Genomic DNA, 16,468 nt, shown 5'->3' with positions numbered 1-16,468 from the left:
CACTCATGTTCCACTTGTTTTTCTCTCTCCAGCAGATCTCCGTCTCAGGAGGTGGTCTGCCACCTGTCAGCACCTTGACGAATATACACAGCCTGTCCCATCATAACCCTCAGCAATCTCAAAACCTCATCATGACCCCCCTGTCTGGAGTCATGGCCATTGCACAAAGTAAGCTCCATTGTTGGTCAGAAAACCTGGGGGGCAGGGGGGGGGGGAAGTGTGGGAAGGGAGCCAGCCTTATTCTTAAAAAGGTTGATAGAAGACCCCCTTCAAACTCACCTGCCACTCGTAGACTTGATTTCACTTGTTTTTGTTCCTTATCTCTCTTCTCAACAATATTTCGACTGCTCAGCCTAAAGAAAGAGAAAATGATGGAGTCACATTGAGTCTTGGTCACGGCTCACCAGCTGGGCATTCGGGGGCAAATCATTAAGCTTACTGGGGTTCAGTTTCCTCATCTGTAAAATGGGTTGCTGAGGTGATCAAATAACAGGGCATAAGGACATGCTTATGAATCTATGTAAAGCATGAGTATGTGTAATATCAGAGCTTATACCTTTGTCTTGTGTTCATTTTTACCTCTAAGGATGTGATAGATTTTCTAGGAAGTTGTGCTGATGTTTATATTGGTTGGAGATGGAGCCATGATAGGCTTCCTTCTAAAGAGGTCACAGGATGCCTCTTTGGTCAGTGGTGACAGTACAGCGAGAGGGAACTCCGAGGCAAACTGTTGTAGCATCTCAGTCTTTAAGGAGAAACACACCTGAAGACTAGGGATGGATCGGGTCCTTCCAACCCTAGGAGGCTCTCGTTCCACAGCAAGCCTGTAGCTCTCACAGACGGGCCAGGTCAGGGCACAGGAAGGCGGAGGGAGCTACGCCTGGGGGTGCCTCTCTCAGAGTTCTTTTTTTTTTTTAAGATTTTATTTATTTATTCATGGGAGACACAGAGAGAAAGGTCGAGACACAAGCAGAGGGAGAAGGAGGCAGATGCTCAACAATCAGCCGCCCAGGTGCCCCTGCCTCTCTCAGAATACTCTAATGTCCATGAGTATTCAGTATGTTTTCGGCTTCATCTTGACAGCTCAGGCCAAGTCATCAACGTGACCCTGGGAAGTATTCCCCAGAAGTCTCAGGAGAGATCTGAGGGTGGCACGTTGCCATCTTTCTTTCAATCTGATATCATCCTCTTGTCCTTGGGACCTCCCTGTATCGAGTGCCTGTATACTGACCTTCTCTTTATTTTGTTCCTGCATTTTCCTATTTCATTCTCTCTCCCTAAATCAGCTCTAGCTGAGGTAGCAACTCAGATCACTTCTGAGGAGGATGGCGTATGTGCTCTTGGAGTGCAAAACAGGGCTAGGCCCTTGGAGGCATGCAGCTTTACTGAGCATGTGTAGTTCTCACTGTATTCTCAATTGCTCAGAAGTAGGTGCACTCTGCACCTTTTTTTTTTTTTCAAAGAGATATGGGAATAGAGAAGCTTTTAGAGGACTCACAAAATAAAAAACTATTTTAAACTTACTGCCTTTTCACAGGAATATGGTAACCATACTAACACCAGGGTTTGAGAATGAGATAGGATACGTAAAACCAGCTTGCTTGCCTTCTAGAAGATTTGGTTAAAAGACACATGGGTAAGATATGGCACCTCTTTATTTCCACAACCAAAAAGATACACAAACCATTCCACTTACCTTCTTTCTTCCCACATCAAACTTTAGCTGATACACACACACACACACACACACACACACACACACACTCCTTATCTTTTTCTTAGGCACTAGCTGAACTAAATAGCTTTCCCAGGAGCTATTCCATATTTTTCAATGTTGTTCCTCGTAATTTCTTCCAACCCATACTCCTCTACCTTCTTGCTGTATTCTTAATCTCCTATTGCAAATGGGCAGCACCAGAGTGGCCATTGCCCTTGGAAGGGTGTGTGTGTGATGCATGCATGTGTGTGTGTGTGTGTGTGTGCATGTGTGTGTGCTTGGAGTTGGGGGGAGCATGAAGAATGGTGAGGATCAGAAAACTTGGCTGAGACATGTGGTCCTGCCCTGTGGAGTGGCAAGCTAAAGAATTGCTTGCAGGCATCCTCTATGGCCAGTCTTGTCTCATTGAGTCTGAGGGTCCTGCTCGGGCCCATGGAGGCCCACAGAGAATATGATAACAAAGTCCTTGGCACTGCTGACTCCTCCTCATTCTCTATTCACCTACTGGACTGGACAATAAGCTTCTCAGGCAGGAATCTGTGCCTAGTGCCCAGAAAACAGGTGAAAAGGCCAAGAGTCACACTCCGTGGGAGCTAGAATGACATCAGTGGCTCTCGATCCTGGAATTGAGGCACGGCAGCATCATAGACTGTGTTGAAAATAAGATTCCTGGGCCTCACCTCCAAAGGTTCTGACTCATTAAGTCTTGGGTGAGGCGGAGGAATGTATATTTCTTAAAGAGTTCCCCCAGATGATTCTACAGCACAGGCAGGTTTCAGAACTGTGCCCTCAAATGTCATCCACTCTTGACAGGGTAATTTGCTTTTCTGGGCAGAGATTTCCCAAAAGAGCAGCAGTAGTGGGCTCCTGGGGAAGCAGCAAGTCCGTGGGGCCTCTCAAGGAGACTGAGACCACAGCAGAAGGTAGGGGAGGGAAACAGGATATTAGGGTATCAGGTGAGACTCGAGCTTGGGGACCTGAGCCCCTGGGGAGTGGGAGATAGTGCTGGTCTGAGGGGGATCAGAGGACCCGGCCCCAGCACCCCACCAAGAAAGCCAGGAGGGGGCTTATTCTCCTTTCACTTCTGCTCAGGGGTCTCACCTTTGAGGTTTCTGATAACAGTATCAGCTACAGCCCTGAGTAAGCAATGGCTGAGGTCTTTGTGCTATCTCTAGAGGACTTCCCTCAAACCCACTTCTGGAACCTTCTCCATTTCAGGAAAGGCTCTCTAGGTATCTCACACACCCTTGTCCGAAAGAGACCTTTTTCTGGATTTTCTTCATCATTCCATCCTGCCCCCCGTTTCACAGAAGCAAGGTCAAGGGAACATTGGCAGCTCTGGGGAAAAGGTTGGAGTGTCTTGCCCCTGATGCTCTCATCCCCACTCCCACCCTGGCTTGGCTGTCTCCCCCAGATTCCTGCCCAGGGAGCACATGGAGTGGGGGATTGGGGGACCAGGGACCTAGTCTCTGCAATGCAGGCCCTGTTCTGAAGAGGCCTTGGGATGTAGAAACAGAACAGTACCACAGAGGCCTCACATCTCCAGAATAGAAAGATGCCAAGAGTTGCTGTCAACTGCCAACCTTCAACTTACATCTTCCTCCTCCCAGCACCTGGACCTTTGAATGCCACAAACCCTGTGCCGCCAGAAAAAGACATGTCTGCTCCACAGACTGGCCTAGGTCTGGTATTTTTCCCCCTCTCTGCTCTAGTCAAGAGGATGAGCACCTGACCTCTGCCAAGGTCTTTGCACAAGTCTACTAAATGAGGGGCTTCTGACTTCATACTCCTCAGACTGTGCAGGTGGTTTGGGGTTTTTGTTTTGTTTTGGTTTGGTTTTTAATGACAATGTGAGTTCCTGAACACTGCTGCCCTCTGCTGGACAGACAGGTCTGAGCAATAATCTGTGCCTGAGAGGGGCTGCCTTTAACTGCCCCTGGGGCACCCAGGCAGGCCTCTCTCTGCCAGTCAGGCCTGGAGGGAGTGGATGAGTTAGAGGCAGGTTTCCCAGGGCCCCAGCCACCTAAAGGGAGCCAAGTTTGGGAGGAACCACTCAGATCTGTGTAAGCCCATTTCCATTCACATCTTACTGTGGAACATAAGCAAGTCCATCTTTCCGAGCCTCTGTTTCTTTGTAGAATGGATCTATAAAATCATTTCCCATGCAGTCTCTCACGGGAGGCCCAGCCATGCCTGGCACACAGCAGGGCTCAGTCAGTGACCATATCCGGCCTCTCACTTCTCCCTATCCCCAAAGCCACCTCTGATCTTTCCTTTTTGCTCCCACAGGCCTCAACACCTCCCAAGCACAGAGCGTCCCCGTCATCAACAGTGTGGCCGGCAGCCTGGCAGCCCTTCAGCCTGTCCAGTTCTCCCAGCAGCTGCACAGCCCTCACCAGCAGCCCCTCATGCAGCAGAGTCCCGGCAGCCACATGACCCAGCAGCCCTTCATGGCAGCCGTGACTCAGCTGCAGAACTCCCACAGTAAGGAGGCGGGTGTGGGGTACGGAGAGTGGGGGTGGGCATCACCAAGGGCCCTAAGCAGCCCACCTCTGCCCTCTCTGGATCTGTACTTGCTCAGAAGTGTACTGATTTGATCACTTTGTTATCAACCCACACAGTTTCTCAACATGACTTTGTGTGGCTGTGCCTTTCCTAGACCTACCCTCTACCTCCAACATTCCTGGGAGAGGTTGAAAGAGGACAGTTGAGGCCTATGTGTAAAGGGGAGTTGGAGATAGCAGGGGTAGCCCATGTGTGGAACACATGCCATCCCACTCTGGCACCCATGGATGGGCTCACCAGTCAACCACAGCGCCTTTTCCCCATAAGCCTTAACTTGGCCTTTTCAATCTAAAATCCCAAGCAGCCATTACCAAATGACAAGAGTAGGCATGCAATTTGCATTCCCTGAAATTGAAGAGTCTTCTAGATTCCCCATGCTGTCCAATTTACATACCCCAAATATCTCTAATGGAAAAACATGGATATAGGTGGAAAGTACCATGTGCACGCCATCTTGGATAAGGAATATTAGTGCTTCTGCACTCCCTACCCCACCTGGCCCCCAGGCTAGTTCTCATATCCTATTTCTACAACTACTCCCAAGTCCTATCTTTCAACCAGTTTCCCACCCACCCCCAGCCTCCATCCTGAGCCCCAGGTCAGGATCCAGCCCCTGGCCTACAAGTCTGGGGAAAAATCACAGCAGGCACAATCCCACAGGAACACAAAGGAGTCTCTGGAATAGAGCGATCATCTTGGAGTCAGACACACCTAGATTTAAATCCTGGCTCGGAAGCTTACCACCTGTGTAGCCATTGGTAAAGTTACTTAGTCACTCAATTGCCTCATCCATAAAATGGAATGTAGAGTGATTATGGAGATGAAATAAATAACATAGAGTGATTATGGGGATGAAATAAGAATGGGTATGAACCGTGTTTGGTAAACCTAAGAGTTAGAGAAATGCAAGTGATGATTTATTAAGGGACTTTTTAATAGGACGAGGCAGGAATGGGGAAGAGGATTTTTGTTTCTCCCCTGGCTGCCTTAGAGCTGTGAGTCTGAGGCAGAGCAGCCAAGTTCAGCCTTCTTCTATCCTCAGGGCTCTCTCCCCGCCTCAGGCCTGAGGAGCTGGTTTCTAAACATCATCTCGCATTCCAATCACATATTTTGTGGCTTCTGAAAAAATCTGCCATAACCTGTAGCAGCGTCTGGGACCACGTGTACCTACTTTCCTTTCTCTCAGGGCCCCTACTTGTTCCTGCCCCCTCACCTGGGCAGGATTCCTCAGGGGCCAGGCCCAGGTGAGACTGTCAGAGAGAGGTCCCCAGGGACTTTGGACCACCGAGGCCCAGCTGGGGGCCCCAGGACCAGGCAATAACCAGCCTCCCTCCACAGAAAGGACAAGATAGGGTAGCAGGGCATGACCTTTACCCCATTCCCTACTAGAGGATGCTATGGTAGAAGAGGCTGGTCTCTCCCTCAGGGCCAAGCATCCACATGCTTCTGTTAGTTGGTCTTGTGACTTGGAATTTATATGAATCTAATGGATAAATCATGAGTCCAAAGATTCTAGACTTGGTAAAGAATACTGGAAAAACTAAAAAATGGATCACATGCTCCTGGAGGTTTTATTTGAATCTAGTCTCCGTTTATCTACCATCCTTCCTAGTGATGTCATAAAATGACATACGATGTCATTTTAGTGCAAACTGGAACAACCCAGAATTATTCAATTATACCCGTGTCTAATTATAATGATTAATTTATAATTGCTTGCATAAGACCTGGTGCTTGAATCACGGCAGATATGATAAGCTTATGCTGACCAGCTCGTTTATGTTCGCTAGCTACTTAGAACTTTTTTTTTAATTATTTATTTATTTATTCATGAGACACACACAGAGAGAGAGGTAGAGACACAGGCAGAGGGAGAAGCAGGCTCCATGCAGGGAGCCCGATGTGGGACTCGATCCCGGGAGTCCAGGATCACGCCCTGGGCCGAAGGCAGACTCTTTAACCGCTGAGCCACCCAGGCATCCCATACTTAGAACTTTTTTTGACTTAAAATCTCCAATGCACCACTTGTGCCTAATGGCCACTTGTTGATGCCCAGGCATCTAACATTGACTTGAAAGTCAGGAGAACAGAAGCACCATCTACTACTATATTTTTTTTTTAATTTTTATTTATTTATTTATGATAGTCACACAGAGAGAGAGAGAGAGAGGCAGAGACACAGGCAGAGGGAGAAGCAGGCTCCATGCACCGGGAGCCCAACGTGGGATTCGATCCCGGGTCTCCAGGATCGCGCCCTGGGCCAAAGGCAGGCACTAAACCGCTGCGCCACCCGGGGATCCCCATCCACTACTATATACAAGACACTATGCAAAGCTGTTTATGTATTTGGTACAAAGTACTTTACACATGATGTTTTCTAATCCTACAATAGGTATCATTCCCAATTTACAGATAAGGAAATTGAGGTTAAGCAACTTAATTGAGGAGCCAGGATTTAAACACATGGCTATTCTTTTTACCGCATCCTGCTGCCTTCCAAAACCACCAGCGCCACATCCCCTTTTACCTGCCTGGGGACACAGGAGCTATGGTGTGGGATGGGGGGTCTATAGCTGTGTATACACCTGTGTGATCTACACCTTGTCTTTGCCTTCACTCTGTCTCTCCAGTGTATACACACAAGCAGGAACCCCCCCAGTATTCCCATACCTCCCGGTTTCCATCTGCGATGGTGGTCACGGATACCAGCAGCATCAGTACGCTTACCAACATGTCTTCCAGTAAACAGGTAATGCCAGTGGGATGGGGAGGGGGCAATGTCTGAGGCTATTGATGTGCAGAGAGAGTGTGGAGCCTGGCCCTTCCCAGGTGCCTCATTACTTGCTAAAGGAATCCCTGGGGTCAGAGGGCAAAGATGGTGGGCCACCGGCTAAAGGGACTTACTGCTCACCCCAACTTCCCCCAACAAGACCACTAAATAACCAGAGCTTAATAAATCACTGGAGACTGGATTACACAGAGCCTTGAGGTATTGAGACTGAATCGTCCCCCATGGACTGATCGGTGATCCATGGAAAAGATGTTTCCAAGGGCAACTTGGGAAAGCCACACCCTCTGTAGGGTTTCATGCTTTGCAAGAGGGATCTCTGAGGGCTTTCTACAAGTTAGTCAGTGGAAAGGACGAGTAGGGAGTCAGGGTCCTGAGGACAACTCCCCCCTCCAGGACCATGCTGGACCCAGAATGCTCTAAGTTCCAGAGAATGACCCAATTCTACCAAACCATGGAGATTCCCCAGTAGGCAGCCTGGCCTTCCAGGGGCCTGCGTTGACCTGGTGTTTTATTAAAAAAATTTAGAATTGACTTCCTGGTGCACTAAAAGTGGGAAATCCAGAGGCTCAGTCACCCTTCCGGCAGATGGCTAGTTCCCACCTCCATGAAGAGCTGATGGAGTAGTAAAGACAGTCAAAGACAAGGCTCGTCCCTGCAGCTTGGACAGCTGGACTGTCATGGGACACCATGAATTAGGAAACAGGGTGAGACATCTGAACACGCCTGGCGATTCCAGAATAATACAATGGGACCTTTTAGGAGCTGGGGTCTACGCAGTGTGAGAACCATGTGGCCTCTATATTGATTACTAGATAAGTAGGTGACAACCTTGAACTTCATATCAGAGCCTCTCACAGGATTTGGTCTTGTCAATGGTCTTTTTTCCATCTGAGTCCTGTGAACCATACATTCTCCACCACCACGTGCTGCTAGCAGGTTCTTTCATGGGCTCAGGTTCTCTCTTCTTCCCTTTGCCCACATCTCCTCCTGGTTTCTCAGCATTGTAGAGCAGGTAGGTTCTGTGCCTGGTTTTGCCACTTGTTTGGTGATCTTGATCTCTCTGAGCCCTCATTTCTTCACTTTTAAAATGACAGTCATAACATCTACTTGTTCTGAGGATTTGATGAGGTCGTGCAGATTAAGTGCCTGGCATGTCTTGGGTTTGTGCATGTGCACTCATGAACACACACACACACACACACACACACACACACACACGGCCTGGGCAGCTGGGCTTTGGAGTAGAGGGGAGAGGGAGAGGTGTGTGGGACCTGCTTTGCCACTCTTCTCTCATCCAATGGAAGATGAAAGGACACCTCCCCCCATGACTCTGCCCTTCGACTCCTGTGCGATTTCCCACTCTTTGTAGTGAGCAGGGAAAACATTTATCTATGCTCACAAATCTCAGTCAGGGGGGCATTCAGGCGCAGCAGCCCTGCTTGGGAATACCTTCCCCTTTGAAAGGTTTATCAATCCATCTGCCGCTTGGTCAGCCCTAGACAGGGTTCTGATTAATTATTCCTGTCTTTCCCAAGTTGACTTTGATGCTTGCTTGTTGAAACAAGCCCTCTGAATTCAGGAAATGGTTTCTTAATCGAAATACTTCAAGATGCTCTCTGAGACTCGGCCCTGGCCCCCAGATGGCTTCTCCCCTCCACTGGACAGAGTGGCCAGCCGACCTTGAAGCTTCATGAACAGCCCTCCGGAACCACCATGAAGTTGTCCCTATGTCCCTGGGCGGTTCAGGAGTCTAGCAGTAGACTCATTTCTGGGATGAAGAGAAGGGTGATTACACTTAGGATAAAACTATTCACGGGACACTTTATGTTTAAATTATTTTCTTTTTATTGCCACTTCCTTCATACAGAGGGAGAAACTGAGGCTCAGAGAGGGAGAGTGACCTGCCTAAGATCTCACAGGTGGTCAGTTCTAGAGCTGGACCTTCAGATCCTGGGCTTTGGCTCTAAATCCTGGGCTCCTTCCACTTAAACAATACTTACCTTCCACCCTCCATCTCTAACATACCCACCACATTTACCACTCTTGTGGTCCTAATGCTCAGGAACAAGAGTAATATTCAGCCCTACAGAAGTGTTCCAGTCAGGAAACTTTCTTCCTCCAAACTGAAGGAGGAGAGGAATGGGAGAGCAGAATGAAGTCAAGTGAGATTAAAGTGGCTGCCTCCCAACCCAAAGAACTGAGGTGAAGAAATTCGTGCTAACCCTGTCCCTATGGCAAAGGGTCAGAAAGGAGTTCTGAAAGAGACCTGGTAGCAAGTCTGCTTTCTCTTTGTTTTAAAGTATTATCTTCCAAAAGGAGTTTCAAGACTTTTGCTGGGAATCCAGGGGCACATGGTGTGAGAAGAGGAGGATTCCTTGGTCATCTGTGTTGGAGGAACAGCTGGGTTAAATGGCTGGGTTAAACAGTTACACACCATAAGGCGAGGCTTCTCTGAATCTTTCCTATGCTAATGTGCACGGCAAATGGGGCCATGACTGTGCACAGATGCTCCATGCCAAGGGACACATCCTCCTGGATGATGCTTCTTGAGAGGCATCACAGAGTGCTAGGAAAAGCCGGCGGCCTTGGCCTTGCATTAATCCCTGTTCCTTCCCCAAACCCTCATGTGACCTTGGGCAGTTAATTCACCCTGTGAGACCACCTCTGCATCTCTCATGGGGAAAATCCAACCCCCACCTCATAGGATGTTAACAGTGCCTGAGAGAGGGGCTGGTACATGGTCAAGTGCTGCCTCCCTCCCTCTTTCTCCTTTCCATCTGTGATCCCTTAGGAGTTACCTTCTATTGACTCCTTCAGAATTTAACTCCTTGCTTGGTCTACATGGGGCCAGAGGGGATTCCATCAATAAAATTTCTCCAGATCAGAACCATCTCTGAAACACATCCATCCCACTTCTTCAGCCTAGGCTCCAGATGCCTGCTTCCTATTTTTATGCTGATTCACAGATGTGCTCTCACCCACTCCCAGGAAAAAAAGCAAATAGTGCAGGGACTTCTCAGAGCACCAGAGACCTCTGTGCTTAGCCAAATGCCTGGGCTATAGTAGACATTCAGTAAATATGAATGAATGAATGAAGAATGAATGAATGAATGAATTATTCAGAACTAGCATTTTTTGAGTGCCTCCCATTTGCAAAGCAACACTCCAGGTGCTTCGGCATTCTTACCTTTCCTGGCTACCCTTCCCACCCATTCTCCATTCTGCAAGGTAGATATTTTTTATGCCGACCTTCCTGAGCAAAACACTGAGGTTCAGAGGTGGGGAGGCATCTGGCCAAATTCACACAGATGATAAATCTGGAGCTGGACTTACAGACTAGTCTTCTCACTCCAAATCCAGTCAACAACGCTCACCTTCTAATATCCATTTTTCAGCATTCAGAAAAATGACCCAGGGTAATGCAGGCATAAGGCTAAATAAAGCCAGGATTTGAACTTGTATCTGATCCCAGTGTTTCCATTGTCAGGACAGACATATGACCCAGGGCCTTGTGGATCACATTTCAGGAACCTCAGGCTGGAACTTTGTCACCTGCAGCTCCTGCCTCTGTCCTTTCCAGAACTGCTGCCTCCCCCTCCTCTTCAACCTTGGGTGCCGGCAAGTTACCATCTGAGTGGGTCTGTGCCTGAGCTCCTATAAGACAATGCCCCGCCAGTCTGGAAAAAAAAAACACAGCAAGCACTGACATGGGTTAGAGCAAGTGTGGGCAGGCTGCGTGCCGAATCCTGTTTCCACAACCTCTGCACCCACTTCCTAGTTTAGAGAGAGGTCAGGAGAGGCTCCCCCCCCAGCCAGCAGTCACTCATCAGGGGTGCTGACAAGAAGGAGGCAGACAGCCTCTTAGAAATCCCCAGCAGCTTCCCCCTATTCCAGCCTTCTCCACTGCTGGTCAGGCAGGACAGTGTGATGTTTAATAAGAGCACCAACTGGGCAGTTATGCAGACCCAGGCCTACTATCCTACCACTTTTTCCTGTGTGACCTCAGGGGAAAGTCCTAGCCTCTCTGAGCTTCAGGTTCCTCACTTGTAATACGAGAATAATGATTCCTCTTCTGTGGAGGTCACTGAAAGGAACAAATGCGGTAAGTCTTGTGAGTTCCCAGGTTGGTGCTTGGCTTGAAACACATAGCCCCACATGGCAGCTGGGGCAAACATGGCTTCCCCTGCTGGCCACACTGAGTGTGTCTCAAGCTCAGGAAGGAAGATTGTAAATGGGAAAGGGCATTTATTTCCCCGTGGTCACACGTGGAAGGTAGAAAGGACTAAAGGAAGTAAAACTTCCTTGTGTTTAGGAGCACAGACTTTTCTCCTGTGAGACTCTGGGCAAGTTGCTTACAATCTGTCTAGGCCTCAGTTCCCTCATCTGTAAAACTAGAAGGATAACTATTACACTTTATTTATGTGTTTGTTTATTATTTTATTTGAGAGGAAGAGAAAGATGAGGGAAGAGTAGAGGGAGAGGGAGAGGGAGAAGCTTCAGCAGGCTCCACACCCAGTGTAGAGCCCAACATGGGGCTTGATCTCACAACCCTGAGATCATGACCTGAGCCAAAATCAAGAGTTGGATGCTTAACCGACGAGCCACCCAGGCACCCCATCATTATTTTTAATTAACAGAGCCATATTAATCTTTTAAGATTTTATTTATTTATTCATGAGAGACACAGAGAGAAAGAGAGAGGCAGAGTCACAGGCAGAGGGAGAAGCAGGCTCCATGCAGGGAGCCCAATGTGGGACTCGATCCCTGGTCTCCAGGACCAGGCCCTGGGCCAAAGGTGGCGCTAAACCACTGAGCCACCCCGGCTGCCCCAGCCATATTAATCTTAATAATAATAGCGTGAGTTATCTGTAATGTCTCTACTTCCCCAGCCCCAATTCTGTCTTGAGGCTATTCCTGATAGGAGCATTTGTCCTCACATGGCATTGAAACCTCTCCTGTCCTGCTCACTAGTACCATTATGTTGCCAAACCCAGTGGGTACTTTCCGATCTCTGCCCCTGACATAGCTAATCATTCCCTCCTTTTTGCACTTGGATTTGGGGGCAGTACCCTTTTCTGGTTCTCCCCACTGTGGCACTCCTCATTACCATAGCTGGCAGCTTGTCTTCCCAACGTTTAGTTATTGGAAGGTCCTATAGCTCATTCTCTGTTGTGTTCACTCCTGGGTGATCTCCTCCAATCCCATGGCTTTGAATCAAGTGTACATACTGATGGATCCAGTAGTTCTTTTTTTTTTTTTTTAGGTTTTATTTATTTATTCATGAAAGAAACAGGCAGAGGGAGAACTAGCCTCCCTGCAGGGAGTCCGATGCCAGGACCCCAGGATCATGACCTGAGCCAAAGGCAGATAGTCAACCAATGAGCCACCCAGATGCCCCGATCCGGTAGTTCTGTCTCCAGTATAGACCCCTCCCTTGAGTGCCCATTCACAAATCTAGTGCATCTTTGGCACGGACGTGTACATGCCTAATATATTCGACAAGCTCCGCTAAAGTAGGAACTCTTCATTTTGCCCCTATTTCTCCCTACTCAAACTGCTTCTCTATTTCCAAAAATGATACTAGTTGTTCAGAGGAGATACCTTAGAGTCTCCTTGATTCTTCTCTGCACACCCCTACAACCAGTCTGCGGATAAATTCCACTAGGGATCCTGCAAAATGCATCCCATATCTGAGCACTTTTCACCACCCCATCAGTCTAGCCCCTTCCCTCACTCCCTACAGTGGTCACAACTTCCCACTCTCACTCTCACTCCGGCCCCATGATGGCAGTTATGGTCTGCTTGCTACACAGTAGCCAGAATTATCTCTTAAAAGAGGAAACCAAAAATACACACACACCCTGCATCAAAACTCTCCAGTAGCTAACCATTCCAACAAAGCCAAAACAGCAGCTTCCAAGGCCCAGTGTGATCAGCCTCCTGCCAACCCTGCGCTTCTCACCTCCCTCCTCTTCTCCGTCTTCCAGTCCGCTTCAGTGGAACTGCATTTGTGGTCTTTTTTAGCCCGGAACACCCCGTAATGCATATCTTTGCCTGGTTGCTCCCACATCTCATTTAGCTCAAATGTTACCACCTCAAGGAAGCCCCTCCTGATTGCCCTCTGTAAATCATTCCCTTTTCCTTCAAATCAGCCTAACCTGTTATCATGCTTATTTTTCTACAGAGCATTCATCTCCATCTGAAATTTTATTTTATAGACATATGTACATATATATACATATATATGCTCACACATGTGTATACAAACATATATATTCATTTACATACTATTCAAAAACTCTGCGAGGATAGGGACAGGATCTTAGTCATGGCTGCAACTTCAGTGCCTGAAACAGTGCTAAGCGTATAGAAAGCATTCAAAAATGTGTTCAATAAAGGAATGATCATTACCTGCTTCAAAGGGTTGGTGTGCGAATCCAATACAAGGATGTGTGTAAAGCCCTTTCTTGGCATGGTGCCTGGCACACCGTCGGACCTCCATGAATGTTGGCCCTAAACATATATAATAAGCCCTCTTGAACCAAGGACGTCCTTACTACCACCCCTTTCAGAGGGAAGGTGGGCAGGATTCCCGTGGAGCTGGGTATGCTGGGCCTTGGTTCCGAGGGACCACAGCGCACCCCTTATCAACTGTTTGTGTTTAGACTCTGAAGGGGACAAATAATTCGAGTTCCTTTGACAACATTTAGAGCTCTGCCACCATTTTATTATGTGAGCAAACATTTGATAGCTGGGAAGCCCATCCCTAATGACAGGTCATAGAATCTCGCTGGCGTCTCCTTATCTGCCCTTCTTGTTTGCGCTTCTATTGAAACCTGCAAGGTCACAAGCCATTTCTCTCTCCTCACCTGAAATCTGAAAATTGGAAAAAGGCTGATAGTGGGAAGTCAAGAGACTCAAAAGTGGGGGTGGGTGGCGGGAGGAAGAGGAGGCAAAGGGTATCAGAGGACCCTGACCGGGGCCTCAAGAATTTCAAAGGGTCAGAGCCTGTCCCCTCTAATGAATGTGCAGCTCAATCATGCTCTGAAGAGGGTTCATAGACCAGACCCTGTATAGCCCGGTGCTAATTCTGAGCACTTCTCGTGTGTCGGCTCACCTGACCCCTCAACAACCTCCATTTTATGGGTGAGAACACTGAGGCACAGAGAGGGTGCCTTGACTAAGAACACAAAGCTAATGGAAGACTGTTCACCTCAGAACATGTTAGAAAGAACACGTGCCAGAGGGCACCCAGAACCAGTTTGAATCTGTCTCTATGCTGCCTGAGTTCTGCAAACCTTGGACAATTCACTCTGGTCTTCCTAATCTGTAAAATGGGCATGATGGCAGCCTCATACAGGATTATGGGTGGGAGCACTGATTCACGAGATAAGCATGGGATAATAGGCCTTTAGTAGTAATGATAGGCGTGTGTGTGTGCAAATGTGCGCACGCGCACCACACACATGACCATGCATGTGGGCTTCTGAGTGTTTCAGGAAGAGTCTTCGGAGAGAGAGCCATTAAAGCCAAAAAGCAGAACTTTCTCCTTAAATGCCAAAACAGGTGAAAGGGAAGGAAGAAGCTAGGAAAGCAGAAAGGGCCTCTCTGGAGGGAAAAGGCTAGGAATAATGTTCCATGACAGCTGAAATGAATGAGGCCCAGGGCTCTGGCAGGAGAGGCTGCCCCAGGACGGAGGGTGTGGCTCCTCTGGGAGGGTTTCTCCATCCATCCTGGAGACTCCTGACCCCCACCCCCAGCTCCCCGGGGAAGCCTGGCATCAGAGGCCTTCAGCCTAGATTTTTTGCCTTACTTGGAGCAAGCCTATAGAAAACATTTGCAATTTCCCACACTTCTTCCCCAATATGTTGTGTGAGCAAGCGATGATTTTCTCAGGTGCTTCATAGCCTGTTGCTCAGGTAGTTCAGTAGCACTGGTACAATCTGGGAGCTGATTAGAAACACAGGTGCCAAGGCCCACCTCAAGCCCACTTGGTCGGAATCCACATGTTTCACAGGCTGTTGGGGACCCATAGATCCATTAAAGTCTGGGGATCGGTGGCCCGGGGGGACCCCTGTCCTTAGATGTGTTAAGAAAAGGACGCTTACTTCCACGAGAGGCAAGAGCTCCCTCCCTTACAAGTTGCAACCCCATGGAGCACACGGTAAGCCCCACGATCGCAGAAAGAGGAGCTTGACTTGAGGATAAAGCTCAGTGAGCTGTGACTCTTTCAAGGGCCTGCAGCAGTTCACCTCTGTGTCCTGAAGTGGCCGGGAAACCTGGCTCGTGAGTTCTCCTACGGGGAGCATGCTTCAGGACCACCATGGGACACCGGCGGGCCCTTGGCTGGCCGAGTGGGGCCTCAGCTCCCCCAGAGAAGCCAAACGAGTGGCATCATCCCTGCTCTCTGCACAGCTGAGCTCTCTCTCCTCTCTCTACAGTGCCCCCTCCAAGCCTGGTGATGCCCACTCACTGCTCACTTTGTGCACGGCAACAAGGACCCCATTTTCCGCGCCGTCACCCTCCGGGCCGCTGTCACAGAAAAGCCCTGGGGCCTGACAGGCACCTCTGAGAGGTCCCTGCCTACCTGACATCCCGCTGGCGCCTCAGACAAGGACAATGCGCTCGGAGGCACAGCCCAGAGGGCAGCTTCCCTTCCCTTCTATGCAGTATTGTCGCCACACCTCTCCGAGATGTCAGGTACTGCCACTCGGCCTCCGGGTAGCAGACAAGAAGCCACGGAGGCGGAAGAGAGAAAGCTGTCGTGTCTACACTGTACTCCTTCATCGAACAAACTGATGCGAAAAACTTGAATCTGTTACTGAAATGAGGAGGACACATGCTATTGAACTGAGCCACACATTCTGTAAATATCAGCAGCCTCCTGTCCCCCCCCCCAGCCCCCCCCAGCTGATTGTGAGATTTCTTTTGAAGAAGTAAAATTTCTCCAATGGGTGTAAACTATAACCTACCGTATGTAATTAAGTGCAATTGCCCCTCCATTCCCCTTCCCCCCTACCCTGTATATACCACTAAAGTGTCTATTAGTTCTCTTTGTAAAGACCAGAGTTGGATTTTCAAAGTGATTATTCCCCCTCACCCTTTTCCCCCCATGGAGAAATATCCCGGGTTGGAAGTGAAGCCTCCTGTCCCTTTCCCTTGGGCCTGGACACACACAGGACGGTCTGGGGCTGACTGCCAGCTCACTCCAATCTCCTGTCATTCAGACACATCTCTGGATCCAGGAGGGGCTGAACCTAGGGCCAGAGTAATATCCTAGCTTCCGGTGGGGGCCCGGGGTTCAGCCCCAACGCAGGAAAACCGGCTGCTGGATAGCGCAAGGAAAGAGGACCCTTTCAGAGCGCCCTCCATTAAAACAGTTTATTTTATCACTG

The 16,468-nt window shown here is 48.9% G+C and overlaps 1 protein-coding gene across 6 annotated transcripts in view; it reads left to right on the top strand.

Annotated features, from left to right (window-relative positions):
- HNF1B (HNF1 homeobox B) overlaps positions 1 to 16,468 on the top strand; it is a 55,162-nt gene extending 38,694 nt beyond the window's left edge. For 2 of the 6 annotated variants that reach the window (XM_025440072.2, XM_025440070.2), the window contains exons 6-9: positions 36 to 168; positions 4,007 to 4,201; positions 6,913 to 7,031; positions 15,515 to 16,468. In XM_025440072.2, the coding sequence (XP_025295857.1) occupies positions 36 to 168; positions 4,007 to 4,201; positions 6,913 to 7,031; positions 15,515 to 15,535 (468 nt within the window). In that variant the 3' untranslated portion in view covers positions 15,536 to 16,468. Of the gene's footprint in view, positions 1 to 32; positions 169 to 1,537; positions 1,637 to 4,006; positions 4,202 to 6,912; positions 7,032 to 15,514 lie in introns of those variants that run through there. The other 4 variants (XM_025440071.2, XM_025440069.3, XR_003133551.3 and 1 more) reach the window with 3 other exon arrangements.

The sequence above is a fragment of the Canis lupus genome, chromosome 9 (assembly GCF_003254725.2).
Source record: "Canis lupus dingo isolate Sandy chromosome 9, ASM325472v2, whole genome shotgun sequence".
Lineage (NCBI taxonomy): Eukaryota > Metazoa > Chordata > Mammalia > Carnivora > Canidae > Canis > Canis lupus.
Note: the sequence above shows the minus strand (reverse complement) of the source record. Positions and strands in the feature narration are given on the sequence as shown.